Here is a 22,748-nt window from a genome sequence, read left to right on the forward strand (position 1 = left end):
TCCAACGATCAACCAGTGCATTACGGCTATAGAGTCAACCAAAACTTACGAAACTATGGCAATAAAATCAAGACAGAAAAACTCCTACTGGACCGAAGCATGGGATCTATGGGACCAAAACAAACCACACTGAATCACACTGGATGACAAACCTCCATGATCGGAGGCAACAAATAGCACACACGCTGGCTCACGCCTATACCACACCCGACCATACAGAACTTACAAGCACACCATTTTACCCTTGACCCCCCTTCTCCCCCTCCATAAGAACAACACTAACAATACAGGCAGTATTAGACCCCAGACCCGAGTCAAGCTCAGTCCAATGATGACAAACACCGCCCACAAACAAAATACAAGAGTTCAAGCACCATTGTGAACAAGGGTGTAAAAAACATGCTGTGTTAACCTGACGGGCTACTGTATCGAAACTGTGATAATTAATGTGATGTTATCCTACTCCCCTTTTGCCTTCTGTAGCCCCCAACCTTTTCAACAACAAAATAAAAATTGTCAAATTAAAAAAAAAAATAAGATGGCAGTGCTTCCCATTAAATAATATTATAAGATGGCAGTGCTCCCCATTTAATAATATTATAAGATGGCAGTGCTCCCATTAAATAATATTATAGGATGGCAGTGCTCCCCATTAAATAATATTATAGGATGGCAGTGCTCCCCATTAAATAATATTATAAGATGGCAGTGCTTCCAATTAAATAATATTATAAGATGGCAGTGCTCCCCATTTAATAATATTATACGATGGCAGTGCTCCCCATTAAATAATAGTATAGGATGGCAGTTCTCCCCATTAAATAATATTATACGATGGCAGTGCTCCCCATTAAATAATATTATAAGATGGCAGTGCTCCCCATTAAATAATAGTATAGGATGGCAGTTCTCCCCATTAAATAATATTATAGGATGGCAGTTCTCCCCATTAAATAATATTATAAGATGGCAGTGCTCTCCATTAAATAATATTATAAGATGGCAGTGCTCCCCATTAAATAATATTATAGGATGGCAGTACTCCCCATTTAATAATATTATAGGATGGCAGTGCTCCCCATTAAATAATATTATAAGATGGCAGTGCTCCCCATTAAATAATATTATAAGATGGCAGTGCTCCCCATTAAATAATATTATAAGATGGCAGTACTCCCCATTAAATAATATTATAAGATGTCAGTGCTCCCCATTAAATAATATTATAAGATGGCAGTGCTCCCCATTAAATAATATTATAGGATGGCAGTACTCCCCATTTAATAATATTATAAGATGGCAGTGCTCCCCATTAAATAATATTATAAGATGGCAGTGCTCCCCATTTAATAATATTATAGGATGGCAGTGCTCCCCATTGAATAATATTATAAAATGGCAGTGCTCCCCATTAAATAATATTATAAGATGGCAGTGCTCCCCATTAAATAATATTATAAGATGGCAGTGCTCCCCATTAAATAATATTATAAGATGGCAGTGCTCCCCATTAAATAATATTATAAGATGGCAGTGCTCCCCATTAAATAATATTATAAGATGGCAGTGCTCCCCATTTAATAATATTATAGGATGGCAGTGCTCCCCATTGAATAATATTATAAAATGGCAGTGCTCCCCATTAAATAATATTATAAGATGGCAGTGCTCCCCATTAAATAATATTATAAGATGGCAGTGCTCCCCATTAAATAATATTATAGGATGGCAGTACTCGCCATTTAATAATATTATAGGATGGCAGTGCTCCCCACTGAATAATATTATAAGATGGCAATGCTCCCCATTAAATAATATTATAAGATGGCAGTGCTCCCCATTTAATAATATTATAAGATGGCAGTGCTCCCCATTAAATAATATTATAAGATGGCAGTGCTCCCCATTAAATAATATTATAAGATGGCAGTGCTCCCCATTAAATAATATTATAAGATGGCAGTGCTCCCCATTAAATAATATTATAAGATGGCAGTACTCCCCATTTAATAATATTATAAGATGTCAGTGCTCCCCATTAAATAATATTATAAGATGGCAGTGCTCCCCATTAAATAATATTATAGGATGGCAGTACTCCCCATTTAATAATATTATAAGATGGCAGTGCTCCCCATTAAATAATATTATAAGATGGCAGTGCTCCCCATTTAATAATATTATAGGATGGCAGTGCTCCCCATTGAATAATATTATAAAATGGCAGTGCTCCCCATTAAATAATATTATAAGATGGCAGTGCTCCCCATTAAATAATATTATAAGATGGCAGTGCTCCCCATTAAATAATATTATAAGATGGCAGTGCTCCCCATTAAATAATATTATAAGATGGCAGTGCTCCCCATTAAATAATATTATAAGATGGCAGTGCTCCCCATTTAATAATATTATAGGATGGCAGTGCTCCCCATTGAATAATATTATAAAATGGCAGTGCTCCCCATTAAATAATATTATAAGATGGCAGTGCTCCCCATTAAATAATATTATAAGATGGCAGTGCTCCCCATTAAATAATATTATAGGATGGCAGTACTCGCCATTTAATAATATTATAGGATGGCAGTGCTCCCCACTGAATAATATTATAAGATGGCAATGCTCCCCATTAAATAATATTATAAGATGGCAGTGCTCCCCATTTAATAATATTATAAGATGGCAGTGCTCCCCATTAAATAATATTATAAGATGGCAGTGCTCCCCATTAAATAATATTATAAGATGGCAGTGCTCCCCATTAAATAATATTATAAGATGGCAGTGCTCCCCATTAAATAATATTATAGGATGGCAGTACTCCCCATTAAATAATATTATAAGATGGCAGTGCTCCCCATTTAATAATATTATAAGATGGCAGTACTCCCCATTTAATAATATTATAAGATGGTAGTACTCCCTATTTAATAATATTATAGATTGTAAGCTCACCTGAGCAGGATCCTTATCTACCCATTGCTCCTGTATCATTTTGTAATTGTATCTCTTATTGTTACATTTCCCCCTTCCTTAATATGGTAAAGTGCTATATATATAAGTTGGCGCTATATAAATACCAATAATAATAATAATAATAATAATAATAATAATAAAATGTCAGTACTCCCCATTAAATAATATTATAACATCTGTTTTAACATCTACCGTCACACGTTTTCCTACCTCCGCCTGACCCTGTGGTCTCCTGAGTAGCTCTGCGGATCTGTGTGCGCAGGTTGTGGATCTTTGTGTCACTGTCCGATAACATCTGCTGAGCGGCTGCAAGCATCTTCCTATCCTGATACAAAAATAAACAATAACAAAATATGATCACAATCTACTGGTTGTGTAATAATCACACAAATCATATAATTTCACTAATATAACACAACACCACAGAATTTTAAACTGATCACTATCAGTCAATTACGATCCTTAAAGGGACAATCTAATCAGCATAAATGAAAGTAAATATATATAAACAATATACTCACGTGAAGCATTCATAGGCAGAAAGTTATGAACAATTGCAGAATTTGGAGCGAATCCATATCATTGCTGGAATTTCGGCTTTGCCAATGAATAAAAGGATCAAAAGTCATTTGGTAGCACAGCAAGGACTGTAGCAATTTGTGGTGTCTAAATTCTGCTCCAGTCCAGCGCTCACAGACTATCATTGCATGCTAGTATAGGATAATGAGGAAGTAAACGTCCTCAATATGACATCGGAGGCAGTTGTGTGTTTTAGGGTGCCGGGAATTCCTCTTGTATTTGTAAAACCATTAAAACCATTTGGATAAATAGCAGAGAACATCTGAAGTCGCCTCGGCCTTGTTCAATGATTACTACAATCTTTTTAGGGGGCAAAATTATTATTCACTCCTTCTCCATTTACATGTAACTCAAAACCTATGTTCGCCTGAGGTTTCTGGTGAATAACGCATTTTGTTCAGTTAAAGAACATCTCTTTTAAATCAATCATGTTAAAAATATTACCTATCTCATAGCTCTTCCGGAAACATAAACTGGATATATTTTCTATATAGACAGTTAGAAAGATACAAAGACAGAATGGCAGAAAAATAGATAGATAGATAGATAGATAGACAGACAGACAGATAAATAGATACATAGACAGACAGATAGATAGATAGATAGATAGACAGACATATAGACAGACAGATAGATACATAGATAGATAGATAGATAGATAGATAGATAGATAGATAGATAGATAGACAGACAGACAGATAGATAGATAGATAGATAGATAGATAGACAGACAGACAGACAGACAGATAGATAGATAGATAGATAGACAGACAGATAGATACATAGACAGACAGATAGATAGATAGATACATAGACAGATAGATAGATAGATAGATAGATAAAAACAGTTAGATAGATAGATAGATAGAGTTAGATAGATAGATAGAGTTAGATAGATAGATAGATAGATAGATAGATAGATAGAAACAGTTAGATAGATAGATAGACAGATAGATACATAGACAGATAGATAGAGCGATAGATAGATAGACAGATAGATAGATAGATACATAGATAGATAGATAGATAAAAAACAGTTAGATAGATAGATAGATAGATAGATAGAGAAATAGAAAGATAGATAGATAAATAGAAATAGAGAGAGATAGATAGAAATAGATAGATAGAGAGAGAGAGAGAGATAGAAATAGTTAGATAGATATAGATAGATAGATAGATAGATAGATAGATAGATAGATAGAGAAATAGATAGATAGATAGATAGATAGATATATACACACATACATAGATAGATAGATAGATAGATAGATAGAGAAATAGATAGATAGATAGATGGATAGATAGATAGATGGATAGATAGAAATAGATAGATAGAAATAGATAGATAGATAGATTATGTGGGATAGGTACACAAGTACACATGTATGTGAAAATATACACCAATAACCCTGCACTCCATAGAAGTTTTAATTGCAGGGTGCTTAGTAACAGTCTCTAAATATATGTGCCCAAAACGTGCCACAGACTTTTCAAAGCAAAATCTTCTTTTACGCCATTATACTTTGCATTAAACCAGTGTCAAACGGGCACAGTTTTTATGGAAATATAATGGAATAAAAGGACATTTTACTTTGAAAGGTCTGTGAGTTGCGGAACATTTTGGATATATTGTGCATAATGTAATGCATATATAATAATAATAACAACAAAGTGTTTAACCAGGAAAGGTATATTTGCATAATGTACACGCCACCTATCCCATTATAATCAGTAATCACCTTGGCGCCTCCCTGGCTGTACATCTGGAGCATATTCTCAGCACCCTGGCGCACTCTCATCTCAATGTTCAGTTGCCGCTGTAATCCTGACACTCTAGAATGCTGGGCTTGGCTCAGAAGTCCTGAGGTCAAAGGGTTGGCTGAGATTTTTGGAAGGAGAAATAGAGGAAGTAAATGAGTGTGGTACAAAATATCAAGGCTGCTTCACTCTGCAAACATTTTTGTTTCTAGACTTGACATGTAGTTTCTAAGAGCTTAAATAGTGATGGTGCTGATTTAACCCCCTTAAAGGACTATAAGGAGTATAACACATATTCTAGACCAGAATTTGCATATATAAACATGTGTGGGCTTTCGAGTAGCCCTTGTGTATTGCTCCTTTGAAGGTTCTTGTGAGCCACTCAAAATCTAGTGGTAAAGAACCAATAATTTAAGGTTAGAGTCACATGTTATGTGGCCTACTGTGACCATTACCCACAAAATATAATTCCCATTTAATTTAGCCCGAGTTAGTGGCCTTTATGTTACCTCCAGCTGGATCTGGAGAATTAGGGGAAGGGTCGAGGTCTTCCAATTCTTGTCTTAGTATCTCCAGTCTCTTTTCGCATGTTCTTAGCATGGTCTCCACATGTCCCAAGTTCTTCCTCTCCGTGGTGGCTTTGCGAAGTCTCTCGGCACCTTCTTTATACATGAGCTCCCTGTAGATTTCCCTACGTAAACGTTCTCGCTCTTCCTCCATTCCCTGATTCTCCCCCCTTTCCATTTCCAACCGTTGTACTTGCAAAGCCAACATTTCTTCACTTGGTTCACTTAATTTCTCTCTCTCCCCTTCTGTCTCAGGCAGCACCCCCTGCCCACCCCACTCTTCCATTTTACCCCCGTCTATGAATCTCAGCATGTCTTGTCTTCCCTCCTGCTCTGTTCCACCTTTATCTCTACAGGGAACACAAACCTACAAAACAAAAGCACAGTATAAGAAGAGATATGGTTAAAGCAGGCACTATGCAATGCATTGCAATGAATATTTCCACAGCTAGAATTTGTGCATTCAGGTAGAACATATTGATAACAAGTGATCATTACAAAAATGTAGATAAGTAACATGTTCACATTAATCTTTTTTATGAATTTTAACTATTTAAACTTCTACCAAAGTATGCGCTCAAGATGGGCAAATAAGATAAGTTCATAATTTGCAGTCTATGGCTACTAAGGCTACTGGGTAATTTTTTTTAAATTAAAAGTTAAATGCGATCCCAGTTAATAAATCTTGGAGCAAGATATTACTTGTTTCACTAATGCAAGTGCCGCTATTACTATGCTTGTCCAAAGCTTTTAATCTCATGTAAATTCAAACCAGTAATAATCAGCAGACATCTGTTTTTAAACACGTCCAAAAGCTGACTCATATGAAAAGGTTACACACTAGAGATCAGTTTCTACATAACATTTCTTCTTTAAAATACCCTACAAGATCACGAGTGTCCCTCAATCTAGCCACTATTCTACTGCAATGCTTTTTACTACATTGCTCAATGAGATGAGCTTCCCCTTCCTCTTTTCTCATAGGTAGACATGCCCTGTTTTGTGGCATGTGCTCATATTGTGAATATTGATATTTACTTTGATATACGAGTTTGAATTTTAAACTGACCTTCTATCAAGTAATTTGTAATAACATTAAAGGGAAACTCCAGTGCCAGAAAAACGATCCGTTCACTGGAGGGACCCTCTCCCTCCCAACCCCCAATACCCGGTTACTGAAGGGGTGAAAACCCCTTCAGTCACTTACCTGGGACAGCGGCGATGTCCCTCGCCGTTGTCTCCGCCTCCGCGACGCTCCTCCCAGTGATTGCGTCGACCGGTGGGCGAGACTGATCTCGCCCGCCGGCCGAGGAGACCTAATGCGCATGCGCGGAAATGCCGCGCATGCGCATTACGTCTCCCCATAGGAAAGCATTGAAAAATCATTTCAATGCTTTCCTATGGGGTTTTGAGCGACGCTGGAGGTCCTCACACAGCGTGAGGACGTCCAGCGACGCTCTAGCACAGGTTTCCTGTGCTAGAACCCAGGAAGTGACCTCTAGTGGCTGTCTAGTAGACAGCCACTAGAGGTGGAGTTAACCTTGCAATGTAATTATTGCAGTTTATAGAAAACTGCAATAATTACAGTTGCAGGGTTAAGAGTAGTGGGAGTTGGCACCCAGACCACTCCAATGAGCAGAAGTGGTCTGGGTGCCTAGAGTGTCCCTTTAAGCATATCCAGTGCCATTTAGGTTGTCCCGTTATACATGTGTGTTGCTTAAAGGGACATTAAAGTTGCCCACACTGCTTCATTTCAATGAAGTGCTCTGGGTGCAGTGACCCTGTCCTTTTAACCCTTCAACATATTGCAGTTTTCTAAAAACTGTAATGTTTACATTGCATGGTTAAATCCACCTCTATTGGCTTTCTTCCTGACAGCCAGTGGAGGAACTCCCGCTGAGCTGACCGAGTAAAACCTAGTCACATGATTGGACAATCACAGAGGTGGCCACACCTCCTTGATGACATTGCAGGAGGCGGAGAGGTGAGCAGCACCCAGAAAGCCTTAGAACTGGGAAAAAAGGTAAGTAATACAAGTTTGCTATAGGGTTATAATGTACACGGACAAATCTAGTTTTTTGTGTGATATTCCTGGTATGTCACTTGTCCCAAAGGGGAGTAACATTGAAATATTTATTTCTAAATAATTGATATATAAATATGTTAAAAAATAAATATAATTATGTAGCAATAAAAATTATCTATTCAAAATAAAAACACTATTAAACACAATTTGCATTTTATTTTTAAATATATTAAGCAGCCTAAACGAGCCTATGAATGAGATAAGACAACTGAGGACTCATCACTAAGGCACAAACAAAGGTCCTGGACTCTACTCACAAAGTGGGGGTAACCCACAAGTTAACTAAGACTCAAGGCAAACACTTCTCTGCAAGGGATTCATAAAGAGAAGAGAATCCTAATGAATATCTAAGAGTTAGCTTTTTAATATCTGAACAAATACAGGAGACACATACATCAAAGAAGGTGAGAGAGAAGATAAAATGTAAAACAGGTGTAAATAGTACGACTTGTATGGCATAGATATTGCAAAGTTATAGAGCCAAACAGCCTAAGTATCTCTCATCACAGGAGATATACAAATTGTAGAGGTGACTGCTAACTATCATTAAATATAGCTTTCTGTGACTGGCCTGCTCGAAGGTGAGTATATCCCACCTGCCTAGAAATGCATCCTTCCTACCTAATACATGACTGAGTACAATACAGGCCCCAACAATCTACTGATATATCAAACAAAAAACAAAACTAAAAAACTATCTACACCAAGTGAAAATAAAAGCAACAATTAGAGGCTGCCAGACGCTCTGTTGTTTAATAGCATACAGTAGACAGGTATCCAGTCGTGATGCTACTTGCTAAAATGAAGTAACCAATCACGGTTTTGTTTTTAACTTTAGGTAGAATTGTCCCTCCTTTGGGTTTTTTTTTTACATTAGGTCTACTCATTCTTTAGAATTCCAGAACACCTGGAGATCAACTTTACTAAGCTCCTTGTGTGATTTCTCTTATCATTATGTGAGAAGTTTAAACGTTGTTATCTATTGTAATTTGAGATTTTGTACAGGTGGTCCTCACTTTACGACTGACCTGTTTAACGACGAATCAGACTTCCGACCAGCTCTCTAGCTCGGGGATTCACGGGATTCCCCACGTTAGAGAACTGGTCTATGCATACAAAAGAACATAAACAAGTGCACCAGAGCAGGAAATACCTCAAATCTTTGTCCGGGGACATTTCACCGAACATAGATTAGAGGGATTCCCTGCTCTGATCCATTCGTCTATGTTCGATTAAATGTCCCCGAACAAAGATTTGAAAGATTACCTACTCTGGTGCACTTGTCTATCTTCAGGGAAATTTCCCTGAACATAGACCTATACTGGTGCGCATGTTCTGTATCTCATTCTTACTTACTGACCAATTCGTTTTACGACCGAGTCATAAGAACGGAACCCAGTCAGTAAGTGAGGAGCGTCTGTACAAAGAACCACTAGGGATTGTATTGCTGTGTTTCCTTCCATCTGTGGTATCATTTCCAGATATCTGTTTCCTTACTCAGGGAGGAAACTGGCAAATTCTGGTCCACCTCACCGCCTGATCTTTTTATCGGCAGATGGATAATGAAAACAGCTCATAACCCCTGTATGCTAGTAACTCTGGGGATAATTGTCCTCCTGCCCCATTGCTAGCCCTTCATCTCTATCCTGCAACCCAACCATCTGAGACTTGTACACCGTGATTTCTCACTTCAGATGTTTGGTTGTCATTATGGTTTCATCATTATGTTGTTTTGGTAGGAACTTTAAAAATAATAATAAAACATATAATAAAACAATAAAAAACAAGTTATGTATAAAACAAACAAAGATGTACTCCTGAAACAAACGACATACACTTTTCCTAGTTCATTTTCAAACATAGCCGATGTTTATACAAACTGACATACTTTTTCTTGATTATTACTCCATGATTCATTGTGATCTTACAATTCAGAAGGATAACGTCATGTTGGCTTCAGTAGGAACTAATTTTGGAAGTCTGCTGCCAAATTACATCCATGTTGGGCTAGGAATAATATGAAATCTACTTTTGTTTTAATAGCTTGCTCTGTTTGCGTCTTTCTCACAAGGCATTTGTAATTTGAGGGAAATAAAATGTTTTTTCTATACCCTTAAAACATTTTGCATTGTGGCAATTGTCGCATATCTGCCGAACGTACCAATGCTTCTCCATGAGAAGCACTGGAGTGCCTGGAAGATTATCACTAGTGCTATATCAAGCTGGAGTCTCTCCCAGGGGTGCCCAAAAGGTAGAATCCCAGGTGTTATAGAACTACATCTCCCATGATGTTCTGTATGTCTTTGGAATGCCTTTAGAATGGCAAAGCATTATGGAAGCTGTATTTTTTAAACATCTGGGGATCTACCTTTTGGTTGGGTCTACCCAATTGATTAGAAGTAAGTAATAGTTATGTTTAGGAGAATGGTGGCATACATCTACACAGTATTTAAAACACGTTGGCATTGTAAACAAAGATATTTATGCTGAAATGTTGTTTGAATCTAAACAGAAAGACATTGTAACCCTATATATAATCACACAGTGGGAGCTGCTTTTACTTAAATGAACACTATAGTCACCTAAATTACTTTAGCTAAATAAAGCAGTTTTAGTGTATAGATCATTCCCCTGCAATTTCACTGCTCAATTCACTGTCATTTAGGAGTTAAATCACTTTGTTTCTGTTTATGCAGCCCTAGCCACACCTCCCCTGGCTATGATTGACAGAGCCTGCATGAAACTGGTTTCACTTTCAAACAGAGGTAATTTACCTTAAATAATTGTATCTCAATCTCTAAATTGAACTTTAATCACATACAGGAGGTTCTTGCAGGGTCTAGCAAGCTATTAACATAGCAGGGGATAAGAAAATCTTAATTAAACAGAATTTGCAATAAAGAAAGCCTAAATAGGGCTCTCTTTACAGGAAGTGTTTATGGAAGGCTGTGCAAGTCACATGCAGGGAGGTGTGACTAGGGTTCATAACCAAAGGGATTTAACTCCTAAATGGCAGAGGATTGAGCAGTGAGGCTGCAGGGGCATGTTATATACACCAAAACTGCTTCATTAAGCTAAAGTTGTTCAGGTGACTATAGTGTCCCTTTAATACATTTAAAATTCTCTTATTTAGTTGTGACAGATCTCTGTAGTTGGACAGACACGTGAATTTACCTTTGGCATGTCCCACATAAATAATAAATAACTAGGGCATCACATAACTATAAGTACATGGTTGTGAACCCGCGTCTATACATATTTATGGATTTTTCTCAGTCTACAATCTCACTTGTAATTCCCATGAACTTCACAGAACATTATCATATATAATGTGTCACCATAATAGGGTGTATGTCCTGATGATTATTGCTGCCACATGTTGGAATCTTTTTGTCCTGCGCTGTCTTATAGCTTTGCCCTTGTGTCAATTCCCACATTCCTTAAACGGCACCAGATGTTTCATGATATGCCACGATCCCCAAATCGATCACTGAAAAGGACTTTGATCTTTATCTCATGCTGATATGATTTGCCAGGATTGGAGGCCAGGCGTCCAGTCAAATCAAATCAATAGGTTCTTGGATACAAGTACAATAGCAATTCACTACAGCAGACGTTTAAAGGGACAGTAACATCTGTTTACTTGCTGGAAGCTATGGGCAAATCTCACAAACTGCTGGTCTTTGTAGCTTTCAGGGACAGCTGCTGTCTGAAATGTGAGTGCCACTATTTTCACAACTGTGACAGGCAGATTGTAATACAGTTTCTAGGCAAGGAAAATTAGGATCTCATAATCTTCACACACGGTACCTGATCATAGTTTAGAAAGCACAGTGAGGGTTGGAGTTGACTTTCCTTTTTACATGTAGAAAAAATGTAATTGAAGGGACACCATTCCTGGAGCCGACGTACCCTTTTGTGTATTATATAGATAATTAATTAACTAAATGTAAGCAAAATAAATACATTAAAAATAACATCCAATTCAAAAGATACCCCTATTTGAAGATCATTATTTGAAAAACATATGGAATTGTAGATTCTGCAGACCTCTACCCAGTTAAAGACAAGGCTTAGCCAATCCAGCCTTATATAGCAACACTGAGCAAAGAGGTTGAGGTTTCAGCAGGAGCAGTAGTTCAGCTGTCAGCTTTTCTAATGACAGTGGAGAGACATCTCCAAGAAAACTTTGCTGTGCAGTGTGATGGTATAATACAGCTGTATGTGATTACTTACATATGTCCTTTTGGAGCTAAAAGGAGAACTGTATAGAGGAGAAGGATAGAAAGGAATGGCTCGTGGTGCAAATATATTTAAAAAAAAAAAAAAACATAAAAAAATGAAAAAGATCCATACTTGAAATCACCGTAACCTAAACTACAAATTGACATCTGTAGGTGATCAAATTTTCCTTTTTTTTTTTTTTTTTTAAATCTAATGTAAGTAGGTCTACTAAGTTCTGGAAAGAGTTTAGCGGCTTCATTCATTTTTTACGATGAATAAAACTACTTGTGGTGGTGTCTGTCAGGTATCTGGATTTATCTAATAAAGCGACATTGTCAAGTTTGTTTTATTCTTTCAGTTTTCCTTTCCTTATGCCCCTTATATCTTATTGATTATACTTCATCTTTTGTCACTTGCTTTTGTTTATTTTCATTATCTTCTCTTGATTGTGTTGAATCTCAATATCAGGGTTCTCCTACAAAGAGATTTCGGCAGCTTGCCCTCCTGTGAGATTCCTTTGACTGGTGGATTGTGGATAGCTTAAAGGGACACTCCAGGCACCCAGACCACTTTTGCCCATTGGAGTGGTCTGGGTGCCAACTCCCACTTCCCTTAACCCTGCAAGTGTAATTATTGCAGTTTTCATAAACTGCAATAATTACATTGCAGGGTGAACTCCTCCTCTAGTGGCTATCTACTAGACAGCCACTAGAGGGTACTTCCTGGTCTATGGCACAGGTTTTCTGTGCTATAGCGTCGCTGGAGGTCCTCACGCTGTGTGAGGACCTCCAGCGTCGCTAAAATCCCCATAGGAAAGCATTGAAAAGCATTTTCAATGCTTTCCTATGGAGAGGTCTAATGCATTGCCACGCATGCGCATTAGGTCTCCCCCGCCGGCTGCTGGGATCAGCAGTGTAACCCATTTGCTGCCGGAGGTATAACTCATCGGCATCATTGAGGCATTATTAGCCAGCTTGGAACATGACACTCATTCCTTGGCTGAGAGTGAATAGATGAAGCTCTCAGTCAATGAATAAGCAGCAAGATCAGTGGTTTAGCCACCATGGTGCAAACCTCAACCCCAAGCCGAACAAGGTAGGAGGGCAAACCATTGTAATATGGTTTGTCCCATTACTGGGGGTAGCACCAATGCACACCTGGCATCTTAACCACTACATTCCCTAATATGTCGCATGGAATCTTTGGATTGTGTTGGAATTTTAATGAACATTCCAAAGCAGTCAGCATTGTTATTTCATAAAGATTATATCTTTAAATCATTATAGACGTGCTGATGTACATTATTAGATCAATGCAGACTTACAGTTATAAACTGATACATAGTTACAGCTACACCATCGTTTGCCACAGACATAAAGATATATAGTGTTACACTGTCACAGACGTACAGATATACGTTACATTGTTACAGACACACAGTTCTACAACATCACTTTATGACAGCCATACTTTTACATAGAGTCGTATTTACTAAAGTAAAAATTCAAAGTTAATTCAAAGATAAATTAAAATTGAAGGCTAGAGTAGCAGAACTGAAAGCATAGCTGTCTAAGTGATTTTTTTTTCCAGATCGTCTATTTTGACCTTAAATGTATATGAAATTCACTTTGAATACTAACTCTACTGAATAACCCTTATACTGACACATTATTGTTAGTATTATTGGTATTTTATATAGCACCAACTAATTCCGCAGCGCTTTACAATATTATGAAAGAGGGGGGAGGATGGTTAACTATACAGATATACACTGTAACTGTCACATTGCTCCAAACAGAAAGCTGTGCTATATATATATATAAAGCACAGTCACATCAGTAAAATCACACACACACACACACACACACACACACACACACACACACACACTCACTTATACCAGCTGAAACTGACACACAACTTGAGTCCCACATCACCACCTGACTTCCTTATCACAACCATGCTGCATTTTGCAAAACTAACCACTTCTCTGCCAGATCTCTATGTACAAATCCTTCCATTAACACCAGAACATCACTCCCTTAACTGCTTCCTGTCCAGAGATGCAATGGATCCCTCTGACCCCATCACTGACCCTGATCTGCCAAGTCAATAAGTGCAGGCAACTTTTCAACTAACCTCACAGATCTGAAGACATGCAGAGTTAATCCTCCTCACCCACTGCCTAGTTTCCGTTTTAACTTCATATAGAGGAAGTCCGTTATTCACGTGTACAAAAACAGTGCTGCAGACAAAATGTCACACAGAGAGCACTTCACAGCACTGATTGCAAACCTTGGTGGCACACCATATGTTTGCACAATACAATTCCCATGATGCACAGCCAGCCTTATAGTTTTGATGAGCACCATGGGGACTGTAGTTCATAATATGTTTAGTGCTAGGGTTAGCCATTGTATGGTTCACTGATCCTTGGCTTTCCCTGCCTCCCAGACACAGATCTATTTTTGGTCCCCAGTGCAGGATTACTTTATACTGGGGCTGTGCCCAGGGTGGGCTCAGAAAAGAGATTTACTCTCCTAATATGGGGCAGTGGGCGGGCATCCCCTCTGTCAAGCTTTAAGGATAACCCTGCTATTCGTTATCATCAAATTGACAAGTAATTGTTAAATCTCAACACACAATCCAGCAAAATACTAAAACCGTATGTTGGAAGTGACTTAAACACTAGACAAAGGAGACAATGAGCTTGAAATATGTTAATAGAAAAAAAGACACCAGAAACATAATGCCAGTTAACACATAAACGAGACACTGTTTGTTCTAAGCACACTGAAAGACACAATCTCACCCTGTTTTATAATGTCACAGACAATATAATATTACAGAAACATCGCCCTGTATTACAATGTTACATACATAACACTCTGTATTAGAATGTTACAGACAAATCACCCTGTATTACACTGAAACATACATAAGTATCTGTATTAGAATGTTACACCTTCACCACTCTGTATTAGAATATTACAGACAAAGCACCCTGTATTAGAATGTTACATACATAACACTCTATTATAATGTTGCAGATATACCACCCTGCATTGCAATATTACATACTTATCACTTTGTATTAGAATGTTACAATCTCACCACCCTTTCTTAAAATGTTACATAGATAACACACTTGGCATTAGCATGTTAGACGCCCATCACTCGGTATTAGAATGTTACATACATAAGACTCTGTATAAGAATGTTCCACCTCCATCACTCCGTATTAGAATGTTACACCCCCATCACTCCGTATTAGAATGTTACACCCCATCACTCGGTATTAGAATGTTACAGACATAAGACTCTGTATTAGAATGTTACACCCCCTTCACTCTGTATTAGAATGCTACACCCCCCTCCCCTCGACACACACACACACACACACACACACACACACACACACACTGTATTAGAATGTTACATAAATAACGCTTTGTATTAGAATGTTACAGACATATGATCCTGCAAAACTCCAGGCTGACAGCTGAAACAAAACATGAACAATGCAGCCCCCTCCCAATCCCATAGATTGTAACACCCACCTGTTCCTCTCCATCCTGTACCTCTGCTCCTGGTGGAGTTTGAGGCATTCTGTGACACTTGATATGTGACATGTACTCTCCGGGTGTCACCGCTGCCTACCTCCCCTCACACATAGGATAACATTGTGTCTAGCACACACACGGTGACGGGCTGCCTTTGCCGGTCCCTCCCTGTATTTCCTGTGTATGTCCGGAGCACAGAGCTCTGTGTGTGTGTTAGTGTGTGTGTGTGTTCATGTGAGGGGAACTGTGACAGAGCCTGTGTGCCATGAACAGGACAGTATGTAACTGCTTAGTACACACATATAGCAGCACTGGCCAGTCTACATCCCCTCCACATGGGATTGTTTGTATGTGTTACAGGTCATATTATTATTATTATTATTATTATTATTATTATTATTATTGTTATTATGAATATTAATTGTTGTATTTATATAGTGCCAACCTATTCCCAGTGAAATGATATATTCATATATTATATTTACCTTTTTTTTTTTTTTGCTGTGGATGCCTTCTAAGTTTTTTTTTTTTTTAAATTTGTTTACATTAGTTATATATTTATAAAGTTTTGGAAAAAAATAGTGAGTTCAAAGGTGCAGTCTAAGCGCCATACCCACTATAACCACTATGGTTTATTGTAGTGGCTCTGATGACAGGATTCTTTGGGTGCAGTTATTTCTTTTTTTTCTCTTACTACTTTTGAGTGGTTTAGTAGGGAGTGTTTCAACTCCAGCCTTGAACATCCCTTTAAGGTTAAGCGAACCTATTTACTGAGGATTAACTGTTTGGTAATCCTTACCATTCTGCTAACTGTTGTTTCTCTGAACATCTTTTGAAAAAGTGGTTGAAATGAAATCAGAGACTCATATCACCATAACAACTGCAATGAGTTGTAATGGCTATGGTGCTTAGAATCAGACCGGACTGGGCAAATAAATTTGGCACAGGAATTTTTTAATCACAGCAGCCCAGTGAGAAGGGGACGGGGCCAGAGAGGGGGTGTTTTGTCATCACAAAGCACCAATTTATGTTGGTTTAACCCAGCGGTTCCCAAACTGTGTGCCGCGGCGCCCAAGGGCACACAGGGGAGCTGCAAGTTATTTTCTTGGTGCTATGATTATAGCACCAGGAACTGTGCTCTCCTCTGCCGGCTCTGCAGGACCGTGTAATGCTGCAGCTCTGCCGGGTTCTCCTCTCGCAAGCTTGGAGCGTTGCCGTGGTTACCACGGCAATGCTACGAATCTCGCGAGATTGAACTCTAGCAGCTCCTGAGGCTGCTAGAGTTTACTCTTTCCACTGGGACCACCAGGGCTTCACCAGGGATTACAGGAAATATCACCCCTCCCAGGCAGAATTAAATAGGGAGGGGGGATACCATTTTTATTTTTAATTACAAAAAATCCAAAGTATATATTTATTAATTTGCCCTCCTACCCCCACACCACACAATAACTCTCCCCATACACACACACACACACTGCTCCCACATACACACACACTACCCCCATACACACACACTGCCCCCCTATACACACACTATGCCCAATACACACACCCTACCCCCATACACATAATCACTCCCATACACACAATTCCCCCCCCATACACACAATTACCCTCATAGACACACACTGTACCCCTCACACACACTGCACCCCTCACACACACTGCACCCCCCACACACTGTACCCCTCACACAACCTGCCCTCCCCCCACACACACACTGCACCCCTCACACACACACACAAACTACATCCTTCACAAACACAATGCACCCCTGTACACACACTGCACCTCTGTACACACACACACGCACACTGCATCCCTGTACACACACACACATACTGCAACCCTCACACACACACATATTGCACCACACACACACGCACACACACTACAGTCACTATCCCAGCAGATCCCAGGTAAGTTGTCAAACAGTTTTTAAACAGTTCGACTACTTACCCTGGGAGGGCACTACTGGCACTATGGCCACTACAACGTAAAGTAGTGGTTATTGTGCCTGGATTGTTTCTTTAAATAATCTACCAGTGCCACTCCCAAGATTAGGGGCCCAGTATATGCCGCAGCGCGCTGTACATATATACAACCTAGAAAACTGTTTTGACTTGGGGTGCCTTGGAAAAATATTGAAATATTAAGGGCGCCTTGAACCTAAAAAGTTTGGGAACCACTGGTTTATTACCAAAATACAGAAATTACACATATATATTTTTTTTAAATAGATGTATTTATTTTACATTATATATATAATAATTAATACAATTCGATGTGTATTTTGATAATATATATATATATATATATATATATAATTATATAAATATTAATATTAAAATACACTTAGACAGTGTATGTGTATGTATGTGTAAGAAACAGATCAGGGTAGACTAGGAGAGGAACGTTTTGTCTGGGAGCAGAGCCGACTGTGCCGACTGTCTGAGACTCAGATAGGCAAGGCTGCCCCATCCCTAAAGTGCCAGCTGGTAGGTCCTTGGAAAAACAGGCTGGAGCTCATGCGGATCGGGCATAACATCCCCCTGGCTGGACACCTGGGTATCCACTGGTCTCTCTACCGGGTGACCCAGAACTTCTTTTGGCCAGACGTGCAATACTTTCTAGCGAGTTGGGAAGATTGGAGATCGATCCCGGGCCAAATTGCAGCCTATGCCTATTGTAGGGGAACCTTTCACGAGGGTAGCTGTAGACATAGTGGGCCCCTTAATGCAGCCTATTCTCTCTGGGAAGAAGTATATTCTCACCACAGTGGACTAGGCTACACGCTATCCAGAGATGGTGGCGTTGATTAACACTCATGCAGAGACAGTGGTGGATGCCCTGGTAAAAGTCACAATTCATTACTGGCCAGTAAGCAAATTGGAAATGCCGACAGGTTGTCACGGCAGACCGAGCTTATAACTTAGGGTCAAGCCATGTCTGCTGGAATGAGTTCAAGGGGGGAAGCAGTGTGAAAGACACTCTGGTCACCTAACACAGGGACATGCCTCCCCACCTCTCACCCTCCCTAAAAAGACTATTATCACGAAGGGCTGACAATCCATCCTGTGTCTCCCAACACAAATTTACTTGTTCGCAGTCCCAGAACCACCTTTTACTTGCCAGGGAGCCACTGAGACACAATGTGCTTAACCGGGAGTAACTCTGAACTCTTCTGGAACTCTAAAGCAGATTGCAGAATTGCTGCGGTCCCCTGAAACTTCAATCAGAGCGCTGTTGGTACCTGGACCAGCAAACAGGGTGCTTTTAGGAAGGTTAACAGAAAGGGTGATGAGGCATCAAAAGACACCAAGGACTTGGGCAAGCTTCATGTACCCATGGAAAGCACTGTGTTTTTAGGTGACCAGGGATCTCTGCCTAGCACTCTAGAACCCTGTGCCGGATTTGAAGCTAGCCGCATCCCGCAGAACTTTGGACTTTCATCAAATTCTGGCTAGCTATATCTGATTTGTGCGCATTTTAGACTGAATAGGCGCTCAAGTCAAGAGAGACCTTTCCGGAGATGTATGGCATGTGGGGGGGGGGGGGTTCATTATATTCTATGTGTTTTTAAGTATTTGGCTTTCTGTGTTCTATAGATAATTAGTTTAACCGAGAGCTGACTCAATTATCTCCCAGGCACAAAGGTGCCTGGGCAGGCTTGTGTTATTCTGAATGGAGAACCCATGCTGGTAGTCTGTGTATAAATTTGTGTGTTTTGACCCAATAAAACATTCTTCTTCACCCTTCACTAAGTCTCAACTAGTGTTTGGGTAAAACAGTGGTACTTTGCACAGGAGGATATAATCACTCAGGAGCTACAAACACTGGGAGGGGACGACCTAGGTGGTAGTAACCCATCTTCTCAAGGGTACACCGCCACATCTGTGTATTATATCTATATTTTTTCTCAGCTGTGTTTGTCGTTGGTTATCTCTGTATTGTACTCAGCGCTATGTATTTTATAGATACCTTTATGTTGTGCCCAGTTTGTTTTATTATATGGACATCTCTGTAAAATGCCCAGCTCTCTGTATTGTTTAAGTATCTCTGTATTGTATACGGAAGAGCAAAATTCTTCGGGAGGGGTCTGACACCCCACCATCTTAAAACTTTACAAGCCGACACTGTTGTGGCGGAGCCGGTCCTTATACCCTACTGTTCCCCAAAGATTCATTCCCATTCACCGTGATTCAGTACCTTCCTTCTACCGAACGTACTACCAAACGCATGCTCCCTGGCAAATGGTGGCCATCTTGTCCATCAAATGACCCCAGCGGTAGTTAGCCGCAAACCCTGTGGAACTCTGGACCACGCAGTTACTGGTCCACTTATCACCCTGATTTGTCCCACTGGCCGATCTGCCAAGAGAGCTCTATTTGTAGGAAGGTACTACAGACCCAAAACCCAACCCCACATTTCACTCAAAATAGATTTTTTATTAGAAGGAATTCATTGGATTCTATCGAATAACTATTTTTTTGACTACGGCACTTTTTATCTCCAGATCTGTGGCACGGCGATGGGCACCAGATTTGCACCCAGCTACGCCAACCTGTTTATGTCACTGTGGGAACCGAGACATATTTTTGAACACAGGTGGCATGCGAATCTGGTGACCTATCGCTGTTACATAGATTACATTTTTTTTCATTTGGAAGGGAGGCGAATCATCTCTCATTGCCTTTTTAGCACATCTTGAGGACAATGATTGGGGCATTAGATTGACCAGCATTTTTAGCAACAGTTCGGTCAGTTTCTTGGACTTGAACATATATATTGTAAACAATACTATTAAGACCAGTACCCATTTTAAAAAGGTTGACGTTAATAGCTACATCCAAGGCAACAGTTGTCATTATTCCCCATGGCTTTTAAATGCCCCTAAGGCACAACTAATGAGAATAAAAAGAAACTGTACTGATAACGCAAAATTTTACCATAATATTGTAAAGCGCTACGGAATCTGTTGGCGCTATATAAATGGCAATAATAATAATAATAATGTACAAGCACAGAAAATTATTGGGGATTTTAGCGATAAGGGATATGAGGATACACTATTGAATAAAGCCTTCCAAGTAGTTGAAGTTCAGGATAGAGAAGTTTTAATAAGTTACCAATAAAAAAACAGAGTACTGATGACACTACTATACTTTTCATTTGTGATTTTAATTTAAGAAAGTGATATCTAAATATTGGCCAATTCTAAAAAGTGACGAGACCCTTAATTCGATTTTACCAGATACCGTAAGCCTAAAGTTATTTAAAGTGGTGTCTCAAATTTAAAATGCAGTCTTACACAGAACCAATTTTCGACTAAAAAGAATATACAAAATCCATTTAAAGAGTCAAAAGGTTTTTATGGGTGTGGGATGTGTGGAGCATGTAGAGGTACAAAGAGTTCAAATAGAAATATAAAATAATTCACACATCCACAAAATGACAATATCAATTTTAAAATTAAAGAAATTATCACCTGTCATTCAAAACATGTGATCTATATGATCACATGTACATGTAAACTCTCCTATATAGGCCGCACGAACATATCCAGAATATTAAAAATGGTTTTACTAAACATAGTCTGTCTAGTGATTGGTTGCCGAAGGAGCACGACGACCAATCAGAAGAGGAGCTATACATATATAAACAGCAACAGAACAGGAAACAGACATCCCGATTGAAAATATCCGTCAGGCGAAATGCGTCTTGGAGGAGGACCACCCATAATTGTGGACTGGTATCACTAGCACCTTTTATTCATATTTTATTGTTTATTGTTTTAATAAAGTGTATTTTTAAGTGATTTTGAACCCAGAGGTCCATTACTGTTTTCTGTTCATAACATTCAAGAAGGGTAGTGCTCTCTTTAAAGAGACACACTGTTATACAGAGAGCCTAGTATAACTGGTCCCCAAAAGGTAAGCAGTCACTTGTTGCTGCAGGTTTATTCATAGTAGTAATTTCTACAATTCTGCACCAGGAGAATTTTAGTCTTCCTATTTTGAGGAGAATTTGATCAGTAGTCCAGAGAGGGTCTGGTATCACCCAATATACCTCCCTCTAAGAGATTTGAGCCTATCCATATGTGGCTCTGTACCATGTGAGTGTGGTCCATACTTTCCTATACCACTGTTGGGCTTGATATACTTCACTATTGTGCATTATTTTTTTTTCCCTTTTAGGGAACTGTGTAATTATATACTTCCCCCAGATTGTACAGGGGTAAGTTCACTCTGTTGTAGCGCTCCACTAAGTGTACTTTTTTGGTGGTATGCTCCACCTAGGTCACCTGTTTGTTACTATTACTTGTGTGTAATTTGGGGGGTATTTACACGGGTGTTGAGCTGCTGTTCACCCATTTACAGTTATTCTGTTAATTCACAAATCGCCTCTTTAACACAGAGCACTTTTTCTATATTGTACTACAGACTAGGGATCTGCATGGGCAAAAAATTGGTTCGGCACAACCAGGCTCCTCCAATGCAATGTGGCGAGATTGGTCTTGTCACATCTCTCCCCTTTTCCAAACAGACTAACAGGGTATCTGACCTCCTGCCGGTCAGTGCCCTTGTTAGTCCAGCAGGCCACCCACAAAACACAATCAGTAATACAGCCCACCCACAATAACTGGTTACTACACCTGGGTAGAGGAGAACTTTGTCCATGTCCAGGTGCCTCATCACGGCTGTGTGGGGGACTGGTACTGACCCCAAGGAAAGAGCTCAATGGGCAGATAAATACATGGATGCCCAAAGACACAAGCACTCCAGTTACCGAATCACACTTCGCCCAGTCCAGACGTATCTGCCAGCTCCACATGTAAAGCCGCGTAGCAGTACCAACCTAACTCTGGCACCTACAAGAGTCCCAAACAAGTCAACTATACAGTGTCATCAATGTTACCCTTACAGACACATGAAGAGAGAATGTACCCAACCGAGAGACTGTTCCCAGTGGATCCGCCCCAGACCACCA

General features: G+C 39.4%; 2 protein-coding genes across 3 annotated transcripts in view; both read right to left on the bottom strand.

Moving 5' to 3' along the window:
- LOC134603352 (serine/threonine-protein kinase N1-like) overlaps positions 1-15,914 on the bottom strand; it is a 48,317-nt gene extending 32,403 nt beyond the window's left edge. Inside the window, exons 1-4 of one of the 2 annotated variants that reach the window (XM_063449221.1) lie at positions 15,753-15,914; positions 5,826-6,249; positions 5,298-5,437; positions 3,190-3,304 (exon numbers count right to left, since the gene is read on the bottom strand). In XM_063449221.1, the coding sequence (XP_063305291.1) occupies positions 3,190-3,304; positions 5,298-5,437; positions 5,826-6,249; positions 15,753-15,824 (751 nt within the window). In that variant the 5' untranslated portion in view covers positions 15,825-15,914. Of the gene's footprint in view, positions 1-3,189; positions 3,305-5,297; positions 5,438-5,825; positions 6,250-14,331; positions 14,375-15,752 lie in introns of those variants that run through there. The other variant, XM_063449223.1, reaches the window with a different exon arrangement.
- ADGRE5 (adhesion G protein-coupled receptor E5) overlaps positions 1-22,748 on the bottom strand; it is a 262,935-nt gene that overhangs the window by 55,985 nt on the left and 184,202 nt on the right. The window lies entirely within an intron of this gene.

The sequence above is a fragment of the Pelobates fuscus genome, chromosome 3 (assembly GCF_036172605.1).
Source record: "Pelobates fuscus isolate aPelFus1 chromosome 3, aPelFus1.pri, whole genome shotgun sequence".
In the NCBI taxonomy this organism is placed as follows: Eukaryota; Metazoa; Chordata; class Amphibia; order Anura; family Pelobatidae; genus Pelobates; species Pelobates fuscus.